Here is a 17,858-nt window from a genome sequence, read left to right on the forward strand (position 1 = left end):
ACAAACATAGTGATACTTGCTCAATTTGAAGAGCCCACAAAATATCATGAAGTGTATTTATGTTTAATAGTAGTTATAAATTCATGAGGTGTAGATCTGTAAAGTTATCCAACTGGAAGGGCAAAAAATACACTCTTACAAATGTGGAAAGCATTTTTAATTCAAGTATATTGAGTGTAGAGGTAACACCCACACTTCTGCACTCATTTTTGGGCACCTCTAACTGCGCAAAATAGAGTGAAAGTTCATTGTTCGGAATGTAGAGGTCCCTTCGCACTTCACACAGTGAATTGTATATTTGTTCAACCCATGTATCAACGTTTTGTGCCCCCCTATAAAGGACCTGCAACATTGGTCAATGTAGTAGCAATGTCAAACATAACAGTGTCAGTGCCAAAGTCAGAGCACTCATTTTTTTTTTGTCAGGTACTAAAAAAATGAAAAATAAAATGTCCTTACCAAGGGAATTATGTACCATCATAACTCGCTCAACCAATTAAAAATTAGAAATAAGATTTCCAGGAAATTACATATATATATATATATATATATATATATATATATATATATATATATATATATATATATATATATATATATATATTTATTTATTTGTTTATTTATGGAAAATAGAAATATTCAACATTTTTCATGAAACTTTGGTTAAAATTGCAAAAACACAACAAAAAAATGCAAAGTCAGTGCACTTTGATCGCGAGGCGAATGTTACAGTCCCTACTCCGCACCTCCACACAATACTAAAAATTAATCAAACCACTGGGTAGTGTTGAGTTAAATAGCTATATTATAATCATTAGATAATTTTATAATTAATTAGCTATATGTTATTATTATGATATATGGTATATGTTAATGTTATTGTGTGTCCACGAATTAAGAGGCCAAATAACATGTCTCATATAACCATCATTCAAGCTTGCTTCATATAACGTGTCTCAGCTTCCTCCGCATAAAGACGATGTTGATGTGCAGAGTTTTCACTGTGCAGAGGAAGCTTCCTCCACACAGTGAAAAACTTTGCCGCACTATGGAAATCACAACAGTGGCTTAGAAACAAGTGCCATTTAGTTAATTAAGAATTGTTGGAGAGATAGATGTGTGGCCATAGTCAATTATCCTACCATATTTGAATGTGGTGAGGCGTGCCCATAGCTGGTTGACAAATATGGTACCAAGGAGGAGTTAGTGAGCCCGATCACACATGCATAGGCATATGTAAATCAAAATGCTTGAGTGGACTTACATATGCTTCCTCTGGTGTGTGAAACTCCACTTTGTAGACCCATGACTTGCCTCCAAGACGATGCTTCCATAATAAAGAAAAAAACTGGTCTAAATAAGTCTCACAAGCTTACCAGAGAAGTGCATTGCCCTCCTACTATCTAGAAATACGCACATGGTACAATCAAACACGGTAGCTGTGACCTGCTACACCTGTAGTACCCCAAGGAGCATATTCGTACCAACAAACACTCACCACCATTGGTTGAAAGCGGGAGTCTAAAAGGCCCGCTGGAAAAGGAAACGATTGCAAGCTATTGTCTATCACATGATCGATAACATTTTTTGTGCTCATTTATTTGCTGTAATGTAAGTTTTGGATTTTTATGCCTTGTTTTCATTATCATCTGTAATATAGGCATTGGATTTCTATGCATTATCTTATTTGCATATGTGATCAATGATATTTTCATATTTGATCAACTGTCAAAAGATCACATAAGCACTTAGGTTTTTTCCTCACCTCATAATTAAGGAGATCGACATAATGATACTTGTTCAATTTGAAGAGCCCACAAAATAGAAATCATGGAATGTATTTACGTTTAATAGTAGTGATAAATTAATGAGGCGTAGATCCGTAAAGTTATCCAACTGGAAGGGCAAAAAACACACTCTTACAAAATTGAAAAGCATTTTCAATTCAAGGATATGGAGTGCAAAGGCAACACCCACACTTCACACTCAATTCCGGGCAACTCTCACTGTGCAGAATGCAGAGAAAGTTCATTGTGCGGAATGCAGAGGTCCCTCCGCACTCTGCACAATGAATTGGAGATTCATTTAGCCCATGTATCAATGTTTTGCACCCTCTTCCCCCACCCATGTAAAGGACTTGCAACATTGGGCAACACAGTAGTAGTGTCAGGGATAATCGTGTCAGGCATAACAACGTCAGTGTCAGAGTCAGAACACCCACTAATGGAATGATCACTCAGAAAATTGGTTTTTTTTGGCCATAATTTTTAAATTATGCATGATTTATTGGCAAAAACGAAAAATAAAATGCCTTCCACCAGAGTTCGCTGAGCCAATTGAAAATTAGAAATAATATTTTTAGGAAATTGGAAAATTATTTTTGAATTTATAGAAAATAGAAATATTGAGCATTTTCATGAAACTTTGGTTAAAATTGCAAAAACGGCAAAAAAATGCAAAATCAAATGCACTTTGACTACGAGACGAATGCTATAATCCGGCAAAACAAGGAAAATAATAACCCCATATTAAAATTATTAAATTTAACATTTTCATGTATTTGGGAAAGTTCTATTATTTGTACTTTTCAAATGTCATTAAAGTATGAATGAGCCTAATTACAAATCAATTTCAAACACCAAAATTCTAAAAACATTAAATCATAATTTTTTTTAATCATGTGTAAATAAAACCCTTAACCCCTCATCTTTCACCTTTATGTAAAATGATGGTGTGAAACCTCCTTCCCTTTGAAACATCCACCAATTTTTAAATCATAATTTTTTTTAATCATGTGTAAATAAAACCCTTAACCCCTTATCTTTCACCTTTATGTAAAATGACGGTGTGAAACCTCCTTCCCTTTGAAACATCTACCAAAAGTTTAGTGTGTCACGATACTCCAATTAGATTGGAAACTTATCTTATATATGCAACTGGGTTGAATATAATGAAGCTGAATTGCGGCACAACGTTCTGCAGCAGGTTAGAAACTGCAGAGTTTGTTGCGAAAAATTTCGGATTCTACCTAAAGCGGCATTGCAGCTTCGAAGGACAAAAACAGCCTATTGATCGCTAAATTTGCTGCATAATTGCGCATATCTCGGTGTTTTTCGATTCAGAAGCCGTCAAATTTATCACTTTGTGCTGGATTCGAGATTTTTTTATCAATTAAGTGGAGCTATAAATCAATTTGAGGGCAGAAAATGGTGGGAGCTGCAGAGGAGGCCGAGTTGAGTAGGTTGGAGTCGCAGGTCGATAATGGCGGAGGGAATGTATGGGAATATCTGTGTCTCGTGAAGAAGCTTAAAGTCAGGTGTTCTGAGAAGGTCTTACGGCACGGAATGGCTCTTCTGAATGATGCCAAGGGTAGATCCAAGCTAGGCGGAGAAGGTTTGTAGGGTTTTCCGTTTATTCTATTATTTATTTATTTTTTGTTAAACTTCAGGTATGACCGTGTGTTTATATTGCCAGTCGTTTCGATTCGTTTTAATTGTTCGATGGGGTTTCCGAGGAATAGATCTGGTGAGGGTTTAGTCGAATACAGTGTCGTGAAGTGGAATTTGATGGACTAGGGTTCGAGCCACTAGATGATGTCAGGACGAAAATTGTGGCCGCGTAGTCGAAGGAGGCTACGTTTTAGCCCGCTAAACAACGGAAATTCCCGCAGACAAAATCTGGCCAATTTTTTTGAAAATCCGGTTTATAGCTTTCCACTTTAAGAATTTTGGGTGCCCAGAAGTTTTGAGTGCATTTTCACCATTAAAAAAATTCAAACGCTCTGCGCCAAATGTGACAGTGTGTTTTGGTTTTTATTTAGTATTTTACAAAGATCTGAATTTTACTTGCCTTTGGATATTTATGTCAACTGGCCTAATCAGCCACCGTCATTCACTGTAACTTACCAAGATCGAGTATAGGATAAACCATCAAAAAACTGTCACACCACCAATCCATGGATGGTGGAAACATCAGAATTCTATCACAACATTTTGCGACAACAAATGCAAAACTACGAGCTGGAACATAGAAATGGATTCTGATTGATGGAATACTTCGAAATTCCACCCAGGACAGTGCACTGCAAAGGTTATTGCGTCAGTTCTTTTTGTTTCTTGAACTTCTTACAGACATAAATGCGTAACTTTGTATATAGGTATGTTCACACACTGTTCACTCTCATCGCCTTTGGGAGAGAGGAGATTTGGAGAAATTCCCTAAGTCACCAGGACGTTTATCAACGAAATAGCTGGTTCATAGGCAGCTAGCGTGGATGTCCCGACTCTGCTGCGAACATGGATACCTATAAGCACAGAGTTACATTCAATCCCCGAGCTGTGCCAACTCTAAGTTGAATTCAGAAGACTTCGACTGTGAGAAATGAGAAGGAAATAGGACGGGGGCTATTTGTCCTTCCCCCATCACAGGTTATCATGGGTCTGCTTATTGGGGACAAGGTTTGGTATGGGACTGTGTCTTTGATGATAAGTTTGGATCTGGATACTGTGCAAAATGACCTGTTGACCAGTTGCATGGTTGTTTTTTTATCAAGGTCAGAGGTGGACATTTCGACACCATTCTGCATGGAAAACGTGTAATTTAAGATTGTAGCTTTTCGGCTCTTATGACCTTGTTAGGTTTCCCTGCAATATACCATTGGACTCGGTGGATGACTTGGTTAAGATTTCTACCAGATTAGTGGCAAATTTGTGACCATTGTAAGGAAAAACCTGGAGCGAAATGACTTGGCTAATTGCAAATTTTTTCTGGAGAGTCTGGACCCGCAGTGGCATTTTCAGGTGGTTTTGGAGGAAACTACGGGCTGCTTCCCTCCCAAAACAGCCCCCCTTGGCTATAAAATTAACTCTCCTTCTCCTAAACCCTAAACCTAAACAAAAAAGTAAAAAACCTAACTCAACAGCCCACCTTGGCTATAAAATTAACTCTCCCTCTCCTAATCCCTAAACCTAAACAAAAGTTAAAAACCTAACTCAACCCTAGCAGTGCTGACACACGAAGGTAATATTAAATTCTTAAAGTAAAAGTGAATGTTGCCATCTATTGTTTCAGGATGTTTAAAAGTGGTTCCAACCTCATTGAATGCCATATGGAGAAAGTAGAATTTCACATCCCACTCGAAATTTAGTAGGGTTAATAGCTTTTAGGATTTTAGGATTCAACATTTTCATTGAATTCTATCATGTATGAGGGTATGGGATTGGCATTTTATCAAGAGCATGAAGCCCTTTATGTACCTTTATGTTGATGATATTGATGATACCTTTATGTACCTTGATGTTGATGATGTTGATGATATCATTCAAACCAAAATAATTGGTTAGGAATGTTAAGCTTTTTCTACCATATTATAAGGTTGAGATGAACCCTTCACTCAAATCAAAATCATTGGTTAGGCATGTTAAGATTTTTCAATTTCTTCCATATTATAAGGTTGAGGAATCTAAGTTTGAAGACGTTGAGCTAGATGATGTTTTATGTAGCTCTTGTTGATGATCCCATTTCTAGTAATGGTGAATTAGTGATGAGTTCGATATTTTGATTGTGATTTATAGTAGGCCAATGGCCTAGTAGCTTTAGTGTTGTTTTTGGACTCTAGATGCCGTTTAGAGCCTCATTGATTATGTATTTTGTTGATGATACGTATTGTGCTTGGTGGCATTTTGATATACGCAACTTTACGTAGTACTTAGATGAGAACTTTGCATGTTTTGTCTCTAATGATTTGGAATCATGATTTGAAATCTTAAAAGTATTTTTCTTAATTAAAAGTTAATTATTTTATGTATTTTTTAAATGACCGGTTCATTGAATCTTGTGCGGTCCGGTTTGATCCGGTTTCGGTTCGAAACCCAGTTTGATAGGTGGATTGGTTCAAAATCTGGTTATGGTTTTTAAAACTATGATTTCCAGTCACTTGTAGATGATTATTTGGATTGTCACTTTAGCCTAATTTTTTTCTTTCTTCATTTTGCAGTATGGACTTTGTATGAGCAAGTATCCATTGCGGCTATGGACTGTGGGCATTTGGAAATTGCAAAGGTGGATTATCTTTCTTTACTCAATCACTTTGATTTTCTGCTTGGATTTTACTTCTAGTTTGTTTGTAATCACTTGCATGTTTGACTTTTCAAAGGTTGGTAATTTGATCTTTGAATCCATCTATTAGTATTCTTGAGCTTTGTATAAGAATCACTTATGTATTGCTTTTATGTTTTAACAAGAGGTCCTTCCACTTAAATTGCTTTATGTACAAATAACTAGATCAGTTAGGAAGGCTCCATATTGTATAAAAATTGTTAGGAGATGCTAGGTTTATTATTATGTACATAATATGGTTTTGTTGATTTTTATTTATTTGTTTGTTTGTTTTTATTTGTTGGTAAAATTGATATGTAAACTTTAGAACTGTCAAGATTGACACCACACAAAGCTTCAAATGTTTCCCTTCATATGCCAAGTTTTTGTAGTCTTAATTTAATTGTAGATGAGTTGCTTTTATTCTTGTATTGCATGGTTTTGTTTTAATCATATTATCATAGGATGCTTTTCACAATGTTATAACTTCTAGCTTTTGGGTTGGGAAGTTGTTATAAATGATATCACGTTTTGATTTATTTTTATCCCAGTTGTTCAAATATGTAACAAGGTTTTGTCTTCATAATGACATATGTAATCATGATTTTATGTATTTGATGTAATGAGAAAAATAAATTTATTATTATTCTTGAGGCATGGGTTTCATGCTCAAGGGAAATATATTCTTAGGTCAAGTAGCCATTGAGTGCTTCTAGGGCTTGTCATTGAGTCTATAAGTCAAATGTGTCATTATCATGTATGAAAGACCCTTTTGGGCATATTACATATTGAAAAGAAAAAATTACTTGAGTTAAAATATAGTCAAAAGACCCTCCAAGACCTTGTCATCAAGTCAGCCTAAAGGAAGCAATTCGTACCCCTTAAAAGCCTAGAAATAAGAAGGAACTCGACCTCATTAGGACATTCATTCAAGCAAGTTCGATCCTCTCAAAATAGAAGTTGGAAAAGGATGAAAAAGGAGAAGAACTAGATCGAAGTTTTTGGGCCTCTCTCCCTCTCGTGTTAAGGTTTCCACATTTGCTGGGCAGGGCGAAGTTGTAGAAGAATTTGCTGGGCAGGTCGCAGTTGCAGATGAGTTTGCTGGGTAGGTTGAAGTTGTATAAGAGTTTGCTGGGCATGTCGAAGTTTCAGAAGAATCTGCTGGGTAAATCGAAATTGTAGAAGTTGCTGGAAGCAAGGTTTGACTTGGTCTTGGAGGGTCTTGGTCAAAGGTCTTGGAATTCATCAATTGAAGTTCTATAAGAAGAGAATAATTCTTGTGAGTTTTCCTCTCAGTTGGAGAGGTTTTGGCCCTAGCTGATCGCCTACATCTTATGTCCTATTGTCTCATTGATTTTATTGTTTGGTAGCTGTTTGATGATAAAAAACACTGATAATAATCAAATGTAAGAAGAAGCTCATCAAGTTAAGTAAAAATACATCACAAGTAGTGATCAATGTAAGAGAAATCACCCAATCTAGTTGCCCCTAGATTTCTCAACATGGTATGAAAGCTAAGGTGACAAGACAAGGAAAGACATCTTAAAGAAGGACACTTAAGGGCTGAAGCACTAGAAAGCATCTAAGAAGCATCAAGAAGTTTGATCAAGAGAGAAAAAGAAGCCTAATGCCTAACGAAGAAAAAAGGAGAAGCGAAGCATCTTAGATATGTTTTTGGGCTATATTCCTCCACACGTGCGAAGATTAGGGCATCATCTTGCAACAAAAAAATATGAAGTATAAGCTACTCCAAGAGAGCTGAAGTTTTGGGGCAAAAAAGGACTCCCTTGCAAGCTGAATTAATAAGAAGAAGATTCCATCTCAAATGAAGGAGAAAGGAGACAAATCCATCCATTTTCTAGTCACACGTATGAACTAGGGTTTTTGCTGAAGAAGCTGAAATTGCAGTTTTGTAATAGCAAGCCGAAAATCTAAAAAAGGGCCGAAATATGAAGTTGTAAGTTTGACAAGCGTAACTAGAAGGAACTAAGAAGACCTCAAAACCTTAGCTCATCCAAAGAAGAACTACACATTAAAGCATCTAAAAGTCTCTACATTCTAGAGAAGCATGAAGAAGCGTAATCATCATCATCAAGGTGATCTCCCTCTTGTTGAACGAGCACTTTTGAAGGAAGACATCTTCATCAAGAAGACATCTTCTATCATCATCAAAATCAAGAAGGCATCAAGTTGAAGAAATTAACATCAAGGAGCATCTTCACTCGAGTATCTTTATAATCTATATTTGAATATATCAATATGACTTCATTTTGCAAGGAGAGCAACAAATTGGACGGGTCATTAAACTTTCTTGCATGGAAGAAGAGGATAGATTTGATTGTCATTGAAAATGAAGTCGTTGAGCAGGTTAAGGGTTCTGTCACAAAACCTCCAAAGGAAGAAGATCAAGCTTTAGCTGAATACATGAAAAGGGAAATAAGGCTCAAAGAATCCTTATGTAGCAAAGTTGGAAAGTCAAAAGACATCTATGACAAACTGGTGGAATTATTCTCTGTAAGTACTGCAGGAGAAATGATATCATTGAGAACCGAGCTCTACAAGATGATGATATCAAAGGAAGAAGGAATAGCCTCATACTTCATGAGGGTGTCAGAAATATGAGACCAACTGCAAGAGTTGGGGGAAATCATGAGAAATGACCACTGTGGTACTAAATACACTACCTGATGGATGGGACAACTTCATATCAAGCATTTTTGGAAAGAAGGAAGCCACCTCATTCAGTGAACTCTGGTAATTGTAGTAAACCAAGAAAAAAGCGATGTGGGACCAGGTGAATAAGTTCAAGCATTTGTTGCCATGTCTAAAAGAAAAGGGAAGGTTTGAAAAAATCTGGTCCTCAAGAAGAAGGATATGTTGAAGATCCAATGCTATGGCTATCCAAAATATGGGCATCACAAGAGAGATTGTCCAGAATTAAAGAAGGACAACAAGAGGATAGAAAGAAATAAAACTCATATCGCCAAAGAAGTGGAAGAACCTGATGAGAAGAAATCAAAGGGATAGATCTTCACTGTCGGGGTTCCTCTAATGCATAACAAAGAGAAGCAGGAGGTGAAAAGACCTCTACCTTGGCAATCAAAATGAGAAGCATTATGACTAAATGCATATTAGTAGAAGATGGCATCATAGTAGAAGCATACCATTAAAACAAGTGCACATTAGAAAATCTTGAAAATATAGCTGATGTAGAAGGCTACATGATTGTAGCAATCATCATAGAAAGGAAGTAGCTCTTGGTAACCTCATTGAAAGCATAAGTAGTACTTATGGGAAAAGAAAAGTCATCTAGCATAGAAAGAACTCATCATGTATCATCATCATTAGGAAGGAGCATTTGCAGGATGAGGATAATCAAGATCCTCTGTTGGAATCTTCATTGGAAGGTTCACCTCTCTTGAAAGAAGCAAGTGTCTTGTTGAGAATTCCATCTTGTATAGGATTCATGGGATGATGGTACAATGATAAAGGAGTGCAACAGGTCAAGATGGTTGAAGTACTTTCAATCAAGGAAGCTGCTAAAGGAATTCTAGATGACCAAAAAGAAGAAATGAGGTATGTATGCATGTATTTGATAAGATTGAGTCATGTCATCATATAGTTGCAAATAACATGGATGAATGCTCTACCTCATGAGCATGATCAAAGAAAAGGGATCTCTTTCGTTGGAAAGATGCATGAAGGCATGGTTCACATTTTGACAAGATGAAATCAACATAATATGTCCTCATATGGAATATAAGGTGGTTAACAAAGGCAAAGGGACTATGATGAATGTTCCTGAGTAGCAATATGTGAAGAAAGAAAGAAGAGATCGTGAAAGCTGCAACTATGGTCACTAGGAATCAACATCTAATGAATCTGATGTGAAATCTCCATGGGAAAGGTATGAAGACATTGATAAAGTCTGAAAAGGAAGAAGACCCTTGACATTGAAAGTCTTGGAGATGTGTTTATGAATATGCAGGATGTTGATGTCTCTAACCATAGATGTCATGATGAAAGGCCATCACAAAAGGTACTTTTGATTTGCTATTTATCTTTGGTTTTTGAATAACATTTGGATGGGTTAATGCAGGGATACTAGAAAAAGAGTTGTGGATGTCACCTACAACTAACACTCGTGGTGGGATGTAAGGCCCTAAAGGAAACATGATGTGGAAGAGGTAGCTGTATAAAGGAAAGCCAAATATGCACTAGAAAATCACTTTTTGATAAGGGGAAGGATGACATGATTGACTTGAGGAAAGTGATGGATGGCCGATGCCCTACAATATGAAGGCTCCATAATAATGAAGATAAAGGAGGAGCTCAACAAGCAGCTAAAGGTCACATGATCTTCACCAAAGAAAAGATAGTTGCTGCTGGAAATAGGGCCCTAGTTAAGAGGGAACCTAAAAGCAAGCTTATGGTTAAGGAAGAACTTGGAAGCAAGTCCCTAGTTAAGAGGGAGCTTGGACAAGTCCCTGCTTGTGAGGGAGCTTGGGTTCATTCCTTTTTACAGGAATGGGTATATCCTCCCTAGTTGAGAAGGAGAGACATGCACATCATTCTTGTCTTCGCTTAGGAAGAAAGAATGGAGGATTGGATAAGCATTTGGCATCTGATACTCTTAGAGGATGTGGTAGGGCATCCAAGATAAGAGTAGTCGTATAGGACTGTTATTCTTTGAGGACGGAGAATCCAAGATAAGAATAGTCCTGGAAGGATGTACCTTGTGAACATCGGGGTGGGGTATGCTTTGACTAACAATATACTCATTATGATTAGGGGGCATTGTGCTATGATCTTGTGGAGAGATAGAGCTGTTAGTCAAGGCCTTGCTATGTGACAATGTTGGATGATATGATGCTAAACAAATGGGTTACCAATCTGACTCTTCTTATGAGAATTCTTTAGATTGAGAATGTCCAAGTACCTTGTATGGATTATGAAAATCTCCCTAGTTAAGTGGGAGTGTTGAAATATGTAACTAGGTTCGGTCTTCATAATGGCATATGTAATCATGATTTTATCTATTTGATGTAATAAGAAAATTTTATTATTATTCTTGAGTCACGGGTTTCATGCCCAAGGGAAACTTATTTTTTGGTCAAGCACCCATTGAGTGCTTCTAGGGCTTGTCATTGAGTCTACAAGTCAAATGAGTCATTGTCATGTATGAAAGACCCTTTTGGGCATGTTACAAGCAGCTAAAGGTCCCATGATCTTCACCAAAGAAAAGATAGTTGCTGCTGGAAATAGGGCCCTAGTTAAGAGGGAACCTAAAAGCAAGCTTATGGTTAAGGAAGAACTTGGAAGCAAGTCCCTAGTTAAGAGGGAGCTTGGACAAGTCCCTGTTTGTGAGGGAGCTTGGGTTCATTCCTTTTTACAGGAATGGGTATATCCTCCCTAGTTGAGAAGGAGAGACATGCACATCATTCTTGTCTTCGCTTAGGAAGAAAGAATGGAGGATTGGATAAGCATTTGGCATCTGATACTCTTAGAGGATGTGGTAGGGCATCCAAGATAAGAGTAGTCGTATAGGACTGTTATTCTTTGAGGACGGAGAATCCAAGATAAGAATAGTCCTGGAAGGACGTACCTTGTGAACATCGGGGTGGGGTATGCTTTGACTAACAATATACTCATTATGATTAGGGGGCATTGTGCTATGATCTTGTGGAGAGATAGAGCTGTTAGTCAAGGCCTGCTATGTGACAATGTTGGATGATATGATGCTAAACAAATGGGTTACCAATCTGACTCTTCTTATGAGAATTCTTTAGATTGAGAATGTCCAAGTACCTTGTATGGATTATGAAAATCTCCCTAGTTAAGTGGGAGTGTTGAAATATGTAACTAGGTTCGGTCTTCATAATGGCATATGTAATCATGATTTTATCTATTTGATGTAATAAGAAAATTTTATTATTATTCTTGAGGCACGGGTTTCATGCTCAAGGGAAACTTATTTTTTGGTCAAGCACCCATTGAGTGCTTCTAGGGCTTGTCATTGAGTCTACAAGTCAAATGAGTCATTGTCATGTATGAAAGACCCTTTTGGGCATGTTACATATTGAAAAGAAAAATTTATTTGAGTCAAAATAGAGTCAAAAGACCCTCCAAGACCTTGTCATCAAGTCGGCCTAAAGGAAGCAATTTGTACCCCTCAAAAGCTTATAAATAAGAAGGAACTCGACCTCATTAGGACATTCATTCAAGCAAGTTTGATCTTCTCAAGATAGAAGCTAGAAAAGGATGAAAGAGGAGAACTGGATTGAAGTTTTTGGGACTTTCTCTCTCTCTCTTGTGTTAGGGTTTCTACATTTGCTAGGCAGGTTGAAGTTGCAGAAGAATTTGCTGGACAGTTCAAAGTTGCAGAAAGTTTGCTGGGCAGGTTGAAGTTCCAGAAGAATCTGTTGGGTAAATCGAAATTGTAAAAGTTGCTTGAAGCAAGGTTTGACTTGGTCTTGGAGAGTCTTGGTCAAAGTTCATAGGTCTTGGAATTCGTCAATTGAAGTTTTATAAGAAGATGATGAAAGGAGATTTTGGGGTATAGCCAATTTCCCCTTTCTTTACAATTTTCGATCCCGAGGCCTGTGGGTTATGGCCCACAAACCTATCAGAAGCATTTAAACATTGCTTTTGCCTTAAAACCATGGACCAGACATTTATCGGGATACACAGGATACACGGGAACTACACGGAAAACGTCGCTTGAACCCTTGGGCCAGACTTCAAAATCTATAAGCCCACATTTATAAATATCGTCGGGTTCGCGCTCATCCTTCGCTTTTTGGCTGCACTTACTCCTCCGAACTGCGATCTTCGATCTCCGATTATTGGCTATCGCTATATCGGAGTTTCGGCATATCGCATAATCGCATAGCGCTTCACATTCTCCAATCGTCGATCATCTTCTTCGGCGTATCAATCATTGGTGGATTGGCCCATTGGCAATCGACGTTTTGTAACGTCGACGCACCTCTTAACTCTGCCGCTGTCATTTGACTTTGCCGACATGCGATCGTCGATCAAATCTTGACCGTCGATCTGGACTCGATCTGACGGTTGACGTTTGATCGCGTGATCGCTACCGCTATGTATCAAGGCTGATTCCGATATCGTTCCAATGGTTTTCGGCGATGCGATAAAGTGCGATCGCTCATCGCGATTGGATCTGGACCGTTGATCTTCCAGATCCAACGGATCCTGTGAATTATCATTTAATCCCTCTTGACCTGATCTCCTCGCCTTCGATGGATTTCTGTGTTTAAACACAGTTCTGCCACCAAGTCCGTCTACACAGAGAACACTCATATAATATATAACAATATTTCGTTAATCAATGGATCGCCATCGATCCTTATAGTGATCGATGGTCGATCAAACTTGCAACACTGGAACCTTCAAGCCATCATCACATATATATACACAAATAACTCAAAAGGGCAGTATTATATAAAATACACGGAATCCACACAACGCACATCTATTCATTATATGATTACATCCTAAGGCATTTCGGCCTTAGTCATAGTTCTCCTCTCGACTACATTGTGAATACTCTATGCTTACACAGTTTTCTATCTATTCCTTTATCTCTCTCTCTCTATTGAACACGCAGGTTCATCATATATATATAAAACACATTGGATCGGATCATTGAAAGGATCCGATCAAATCCTCTCCATGAATCACTCAACTGTCCCTAATTCTCTCTACATGCATACATATGTGGCATATTACATTTAATAAAGTCTTCCAGAGACTTTATCCATTCCATCATTTACTCTGTTTTAAACAGATTTATCCCCTGTTCAGCTCTGATGGTCCACGTCCTCTCGTTCTCCGCTTTGGATTCCTCTTTTGATTAAGGGGGGGTCAGATGCTCCTGCATCAGACTCTTGAGGCACAAAAATTTATGATCTCCTGGTCATATGCTTCTCCTTATCCATAGCAATTCTACCCACTTCTCAGTGGAACTGCCTTCATGATCTTCTGTGAGTTGCAACCAACCTCTGCAGTAACAGTCTTCCTCTGCTACACGATACCTCACCAAGCTTTCTCCTCTGAGTTTAGTCTTTTGGCATCCTTATGGTTCTCTCTTCTTTGGAACTACTTGAGCGCTCCTTGCTCTAGGTTGTTGCAAGTCTTCTCACCTTCAGCTGCTGTTCTCTGCACGACAGTAGGACCACAAACTCTCCAGCTTTAAGCAACTGTACCTCGTTCTCCTTCTGCTTGCACTCTTCTTCCTTCTCACAGGAAATCCTTTCCCTACTCTGATACCAAATGATGAAAGGAAACTTTGGGGTGTAGCCAATTTCTCCTTTCATTACAATTTTCGATCTTGAGGCTTGTGGGTTATGGCCCACAAACCTATCAGAAGCGTTTAAACATTGCTTTTGCCTTAAAACCATGGACCACACATTTATTAGGATACACCGGATACACGGGAAATACACGGAAAACCCTGCTTGAACCCTTGGGCCGGACTTCAAAATCTATAAGCCTGCATCTATAAATATCGTCGGGTCCACGCTTATCCTTCGCTTTTTGGCTGCGCTTACTCCTCCAATCTCCGATTATCGGCTATCAGTAGATCGGAGTTTTGGCATATCGCATAGCGCTTCACTTTCTCTGATCGTCGATTGGCTTCATCGGCGTATTGGTCATCGGTGGATTGGCCCATCGGCAATCGACGTATTGTAATGTCGGCGCACCTCTTAACTCTGCCGTTGTCATTTGACTTTGCTGACATGCGATCACCGATCAAATCTTGACCGTTGATTTGGACTCGATTTGATGGTTGACGTTTGATTGCGTGATCACTACTGCTATGTATCAAGGCTGATTCCGATATCGTTCCAGTGGTTTCTGCCGATGCGATAAAGTGCGATCGCTCATTGCGATTGGACTTGGACTGTTGATCTTCCAGATCCAACTGATCCTGTACATTATCATTTAATCCCTCTTAACTTGATCTCACTTGCCTTCGATGGATTTCTGCGTTAAAACACAGTTCTGCCACCAAGTCTGTCTACACACAGAACACTCATATATAACAATATTTCGTTAATCAATGGATCGCCATCAATCCTTATAGTGATCGATGGTCGATCAAACCTGCAACACTGGAACCTTCAAGCCATCATCACATATATATACATAGATAACTCAAAAGGGCATTATTATATAACACACACGGAATCCACACAACATGCATCTATTCATTATACAGTATGACTACATCCTAAGGCATTTCAGCCTTAGTCACAGTTCTCCTCTTGACTACATTGTGAATACTCTGTGCTTACACAATTTTTTGTCTATTCCTTTATATCTCTCTCTCTCTATTGAACACGCAGGTTCATCATATATATATAAAACACACTGGATCGGATCACTGAAAGGATATGATCAAATACTCGATTTCTCCAGGTAGCAGTGCTGGAGACCATGCCCCTCCTGAGCCTTGGGTGCTGCCGATCCACGCTTTGCACTTCCGCCATGGGTGCCGCCGCTCTTGTGAGTCTGACCATGACCGTGTGACCCTTCACCTTTGTTCACCCCCACCTCTGTCGTTTTGCCACCATGATGGGGCATCACAGTGACCAGAGCCTGGTCTGTCACCCCTTCAGAAGCAAGGGCAGCAGGGGAGGAAGAGCAGCCCCTTCGCGTCGGCGGTTTCATAGCTTCCCACAGCGGAGGCATGCCTTGAACAGGCACCAAACACTAGACTTTCCACTCGAAAGAACACTCCCCGCAGACAGAAGACCCGAGCAACACCACCCAGAATAACACGAATTCACCAAGATGGCTCCTTCTACCCACGAAGGACCACCCCCACCAGATAATCCTGACACCTCCACCTTCCAGAATACCACCAATGATGGAGCGCCACCCAGGGATAGGGGAGCTGTTTCCATCCCGAGACAAGCGCAAAATTAGCCACCACCTACCAAATTCGACAGCCATAAACCATAGGCGAACCCACCAGGCCCCATCGCACCAAAAATCACTATTAGAGTAGGGGCACTTGGGCTTCCTCCTCCGGCTGCGAGGTTTCCTTACTGATGAGCTCCACCATCGTGTAAAAACAACGCAGAACAGGTAACCTCTAGACCGCGAGGAGTTTTTCTTCTGCACCCAGTCTTTCCTTCTGCCACCAATAACCAAGATTCCTTGCTGCAAGGACCAAATGAGCCCACTACCTTGGTATATTTCCACAGCGAGCAACCACTCTCCATTTCCAATGAACATCGACATCTGGTGCCTCCTTCCCGACAACCACCACAACTCCCAACACCATATCCGAATGCAGAGACGAATGCCTAGTGCATTCATCGCGCGTTGCCTTAACACTCCACCACCCCCACACACAGATGCTGAATAATTGCTCACACGAACGACTGACATTAAGACAGTACCTCTCTCGGTGCATGTGAAGATGTGAAGGGACCGAGAGGCTCGTCCCTCCCATCATATCCACTTGTTTTCACACATGGGAGGCGATCTCCACGTGTTGCCTTGATCTCACCCCCATCGGGGATGTGCTTCCAACACTTTTAAAAACCAAAGTTGGGCTTGATACAAATTATCTTTGTTTAGCTTAGAAGCTTTTTAACATCTCCAAAAAAATTGAAAACTGCTAACAGTCCTTAAGTAGAGCTCAATGTTAGTTTTACAAAATTACATCACTGACCATTCACAAAGTACTAGAAGTACTGTCCCAACCTTGGCTTAAGAGAGATCCAAACAGTGTGATGTCCACTCTATTGTTGAAGAAAGTGTAACTAGGTTCGGTCTTCATAAATATGAAATGCACTTTTGATTCTTGTATTTTGTAAAAGAAAGAAAAATGATTATTATTATTATTGAGCTTGGGTTTCTTGCCCAAGAAATTCGTTTTATAGGTCAAGCACTAATTGAAAGTGCATCTAGGTTTGTCCTAGGTCAAGAAATCAAATAGGGACATTATCATAATATGAAGACCTCATCGGGCATATTGTAAATTGTAAAAAGAATTACTTTTGTATTTTACTGAGCCTTCCAAGATCAAGTTGGTCTACCAACCTGTCAAGTTGGCCTAGAAGCTGGAATTCGTACCCCTGGAAGCCCTATATATAGAAGACAATTCAACCTCATTTGGACACATTCATTCCTCTCTCTCTCATGCGAAGGAAGAAGTAGAAAAGGGCAAGCGAAGAAGTAGAAGAAGGAGAAGAAGTGTTTTGGGTTCCTCTCTCTCTCTCTTTCTTTCCACACGTGTGAAGAAGAGGACTAAAATTCTGCAGCTTTTTGCTAGGGTTTTTGTTGCTGGGCTAGGGTTTCATTGTGGAGGTTCGATTTGGTGAAAAAGAGTTGAAGGAAGGGCCAACAAAGTCCCCTTATAGATCCAGAAGACAAATTAGGTCAAGCGAGGCAGCTAGAGGCAAATAAGAAGCATTTCTAGTCCACATGTGCAAAGTAGCTGTTGCTACTGGGGTGCTGAAGTTGCAGATATGCAGTTAGGGCTGAAAAGCTGTGGCTGGAGGTCGAAGTAGTGTTGCCGGAAGAGATTCTGTTGGGTTTGAAAAGCAGTGAAGCAAGCATATTCTTGAAAAGCTGATCTTGGTCTTGGAAGGGCTTTTGTGTTGGTCAAGGGTCTTGGTATTCGTTAAGAAAGAATCTATAAGAAGAGATTGAAGGGTTTTCCTCTGAAGAAGAGATGTTTTGCCCTAGCTTGGAGCCTACATCTTGTGTACTTGTATCTTGTT

General features: G+C 39.2%; 1 protein-coding gene across 1 annotated transcript in view; it reads left to right on the top strand.

Moving 5' to 3' along the window:
- The first annotated feature begins 2,969 nt into the window (after positions 1 to 2,969).
- LOC149211037 (uncharacterized) overlaps positions 2,970 to 17,858 on the top strand; it is a 129,893-nt gene continuing 115,004 nt past the window's right edge. The window contains exons 1-2 of the mRNA XM_089396878.1: positions 2,970 to 3,393; positions 5,996 to 6,060. Of these exons, the coding sequence (XP_089253004.1) occupies positions 3,207 to 3,393; positions 5,996 to 6,060 (252 nt within the window). The 5' untranslated portion in view covers positions 2,970 to 3,206. The remainder of the gene's footprint in view (positions 3,394 to 5,995; positions 6,061 to 17,858) is intronic.

Source organism: Pinus tabuliformis, chromosome 1_2 (genome assembly GCF_031772625.1).
Source record: "Pinus tabuliformis cultivar Carrire ecotype Pingquan chromosome 1_2, CPIR1, whole genome shotgun sequence".
Lineage (NCBI taxonomy): Eukaryota > Viridiplantae > Streptophyta > Pinopsida > Pinales > Pinaceae > Pinus > Pinus tabuliformis.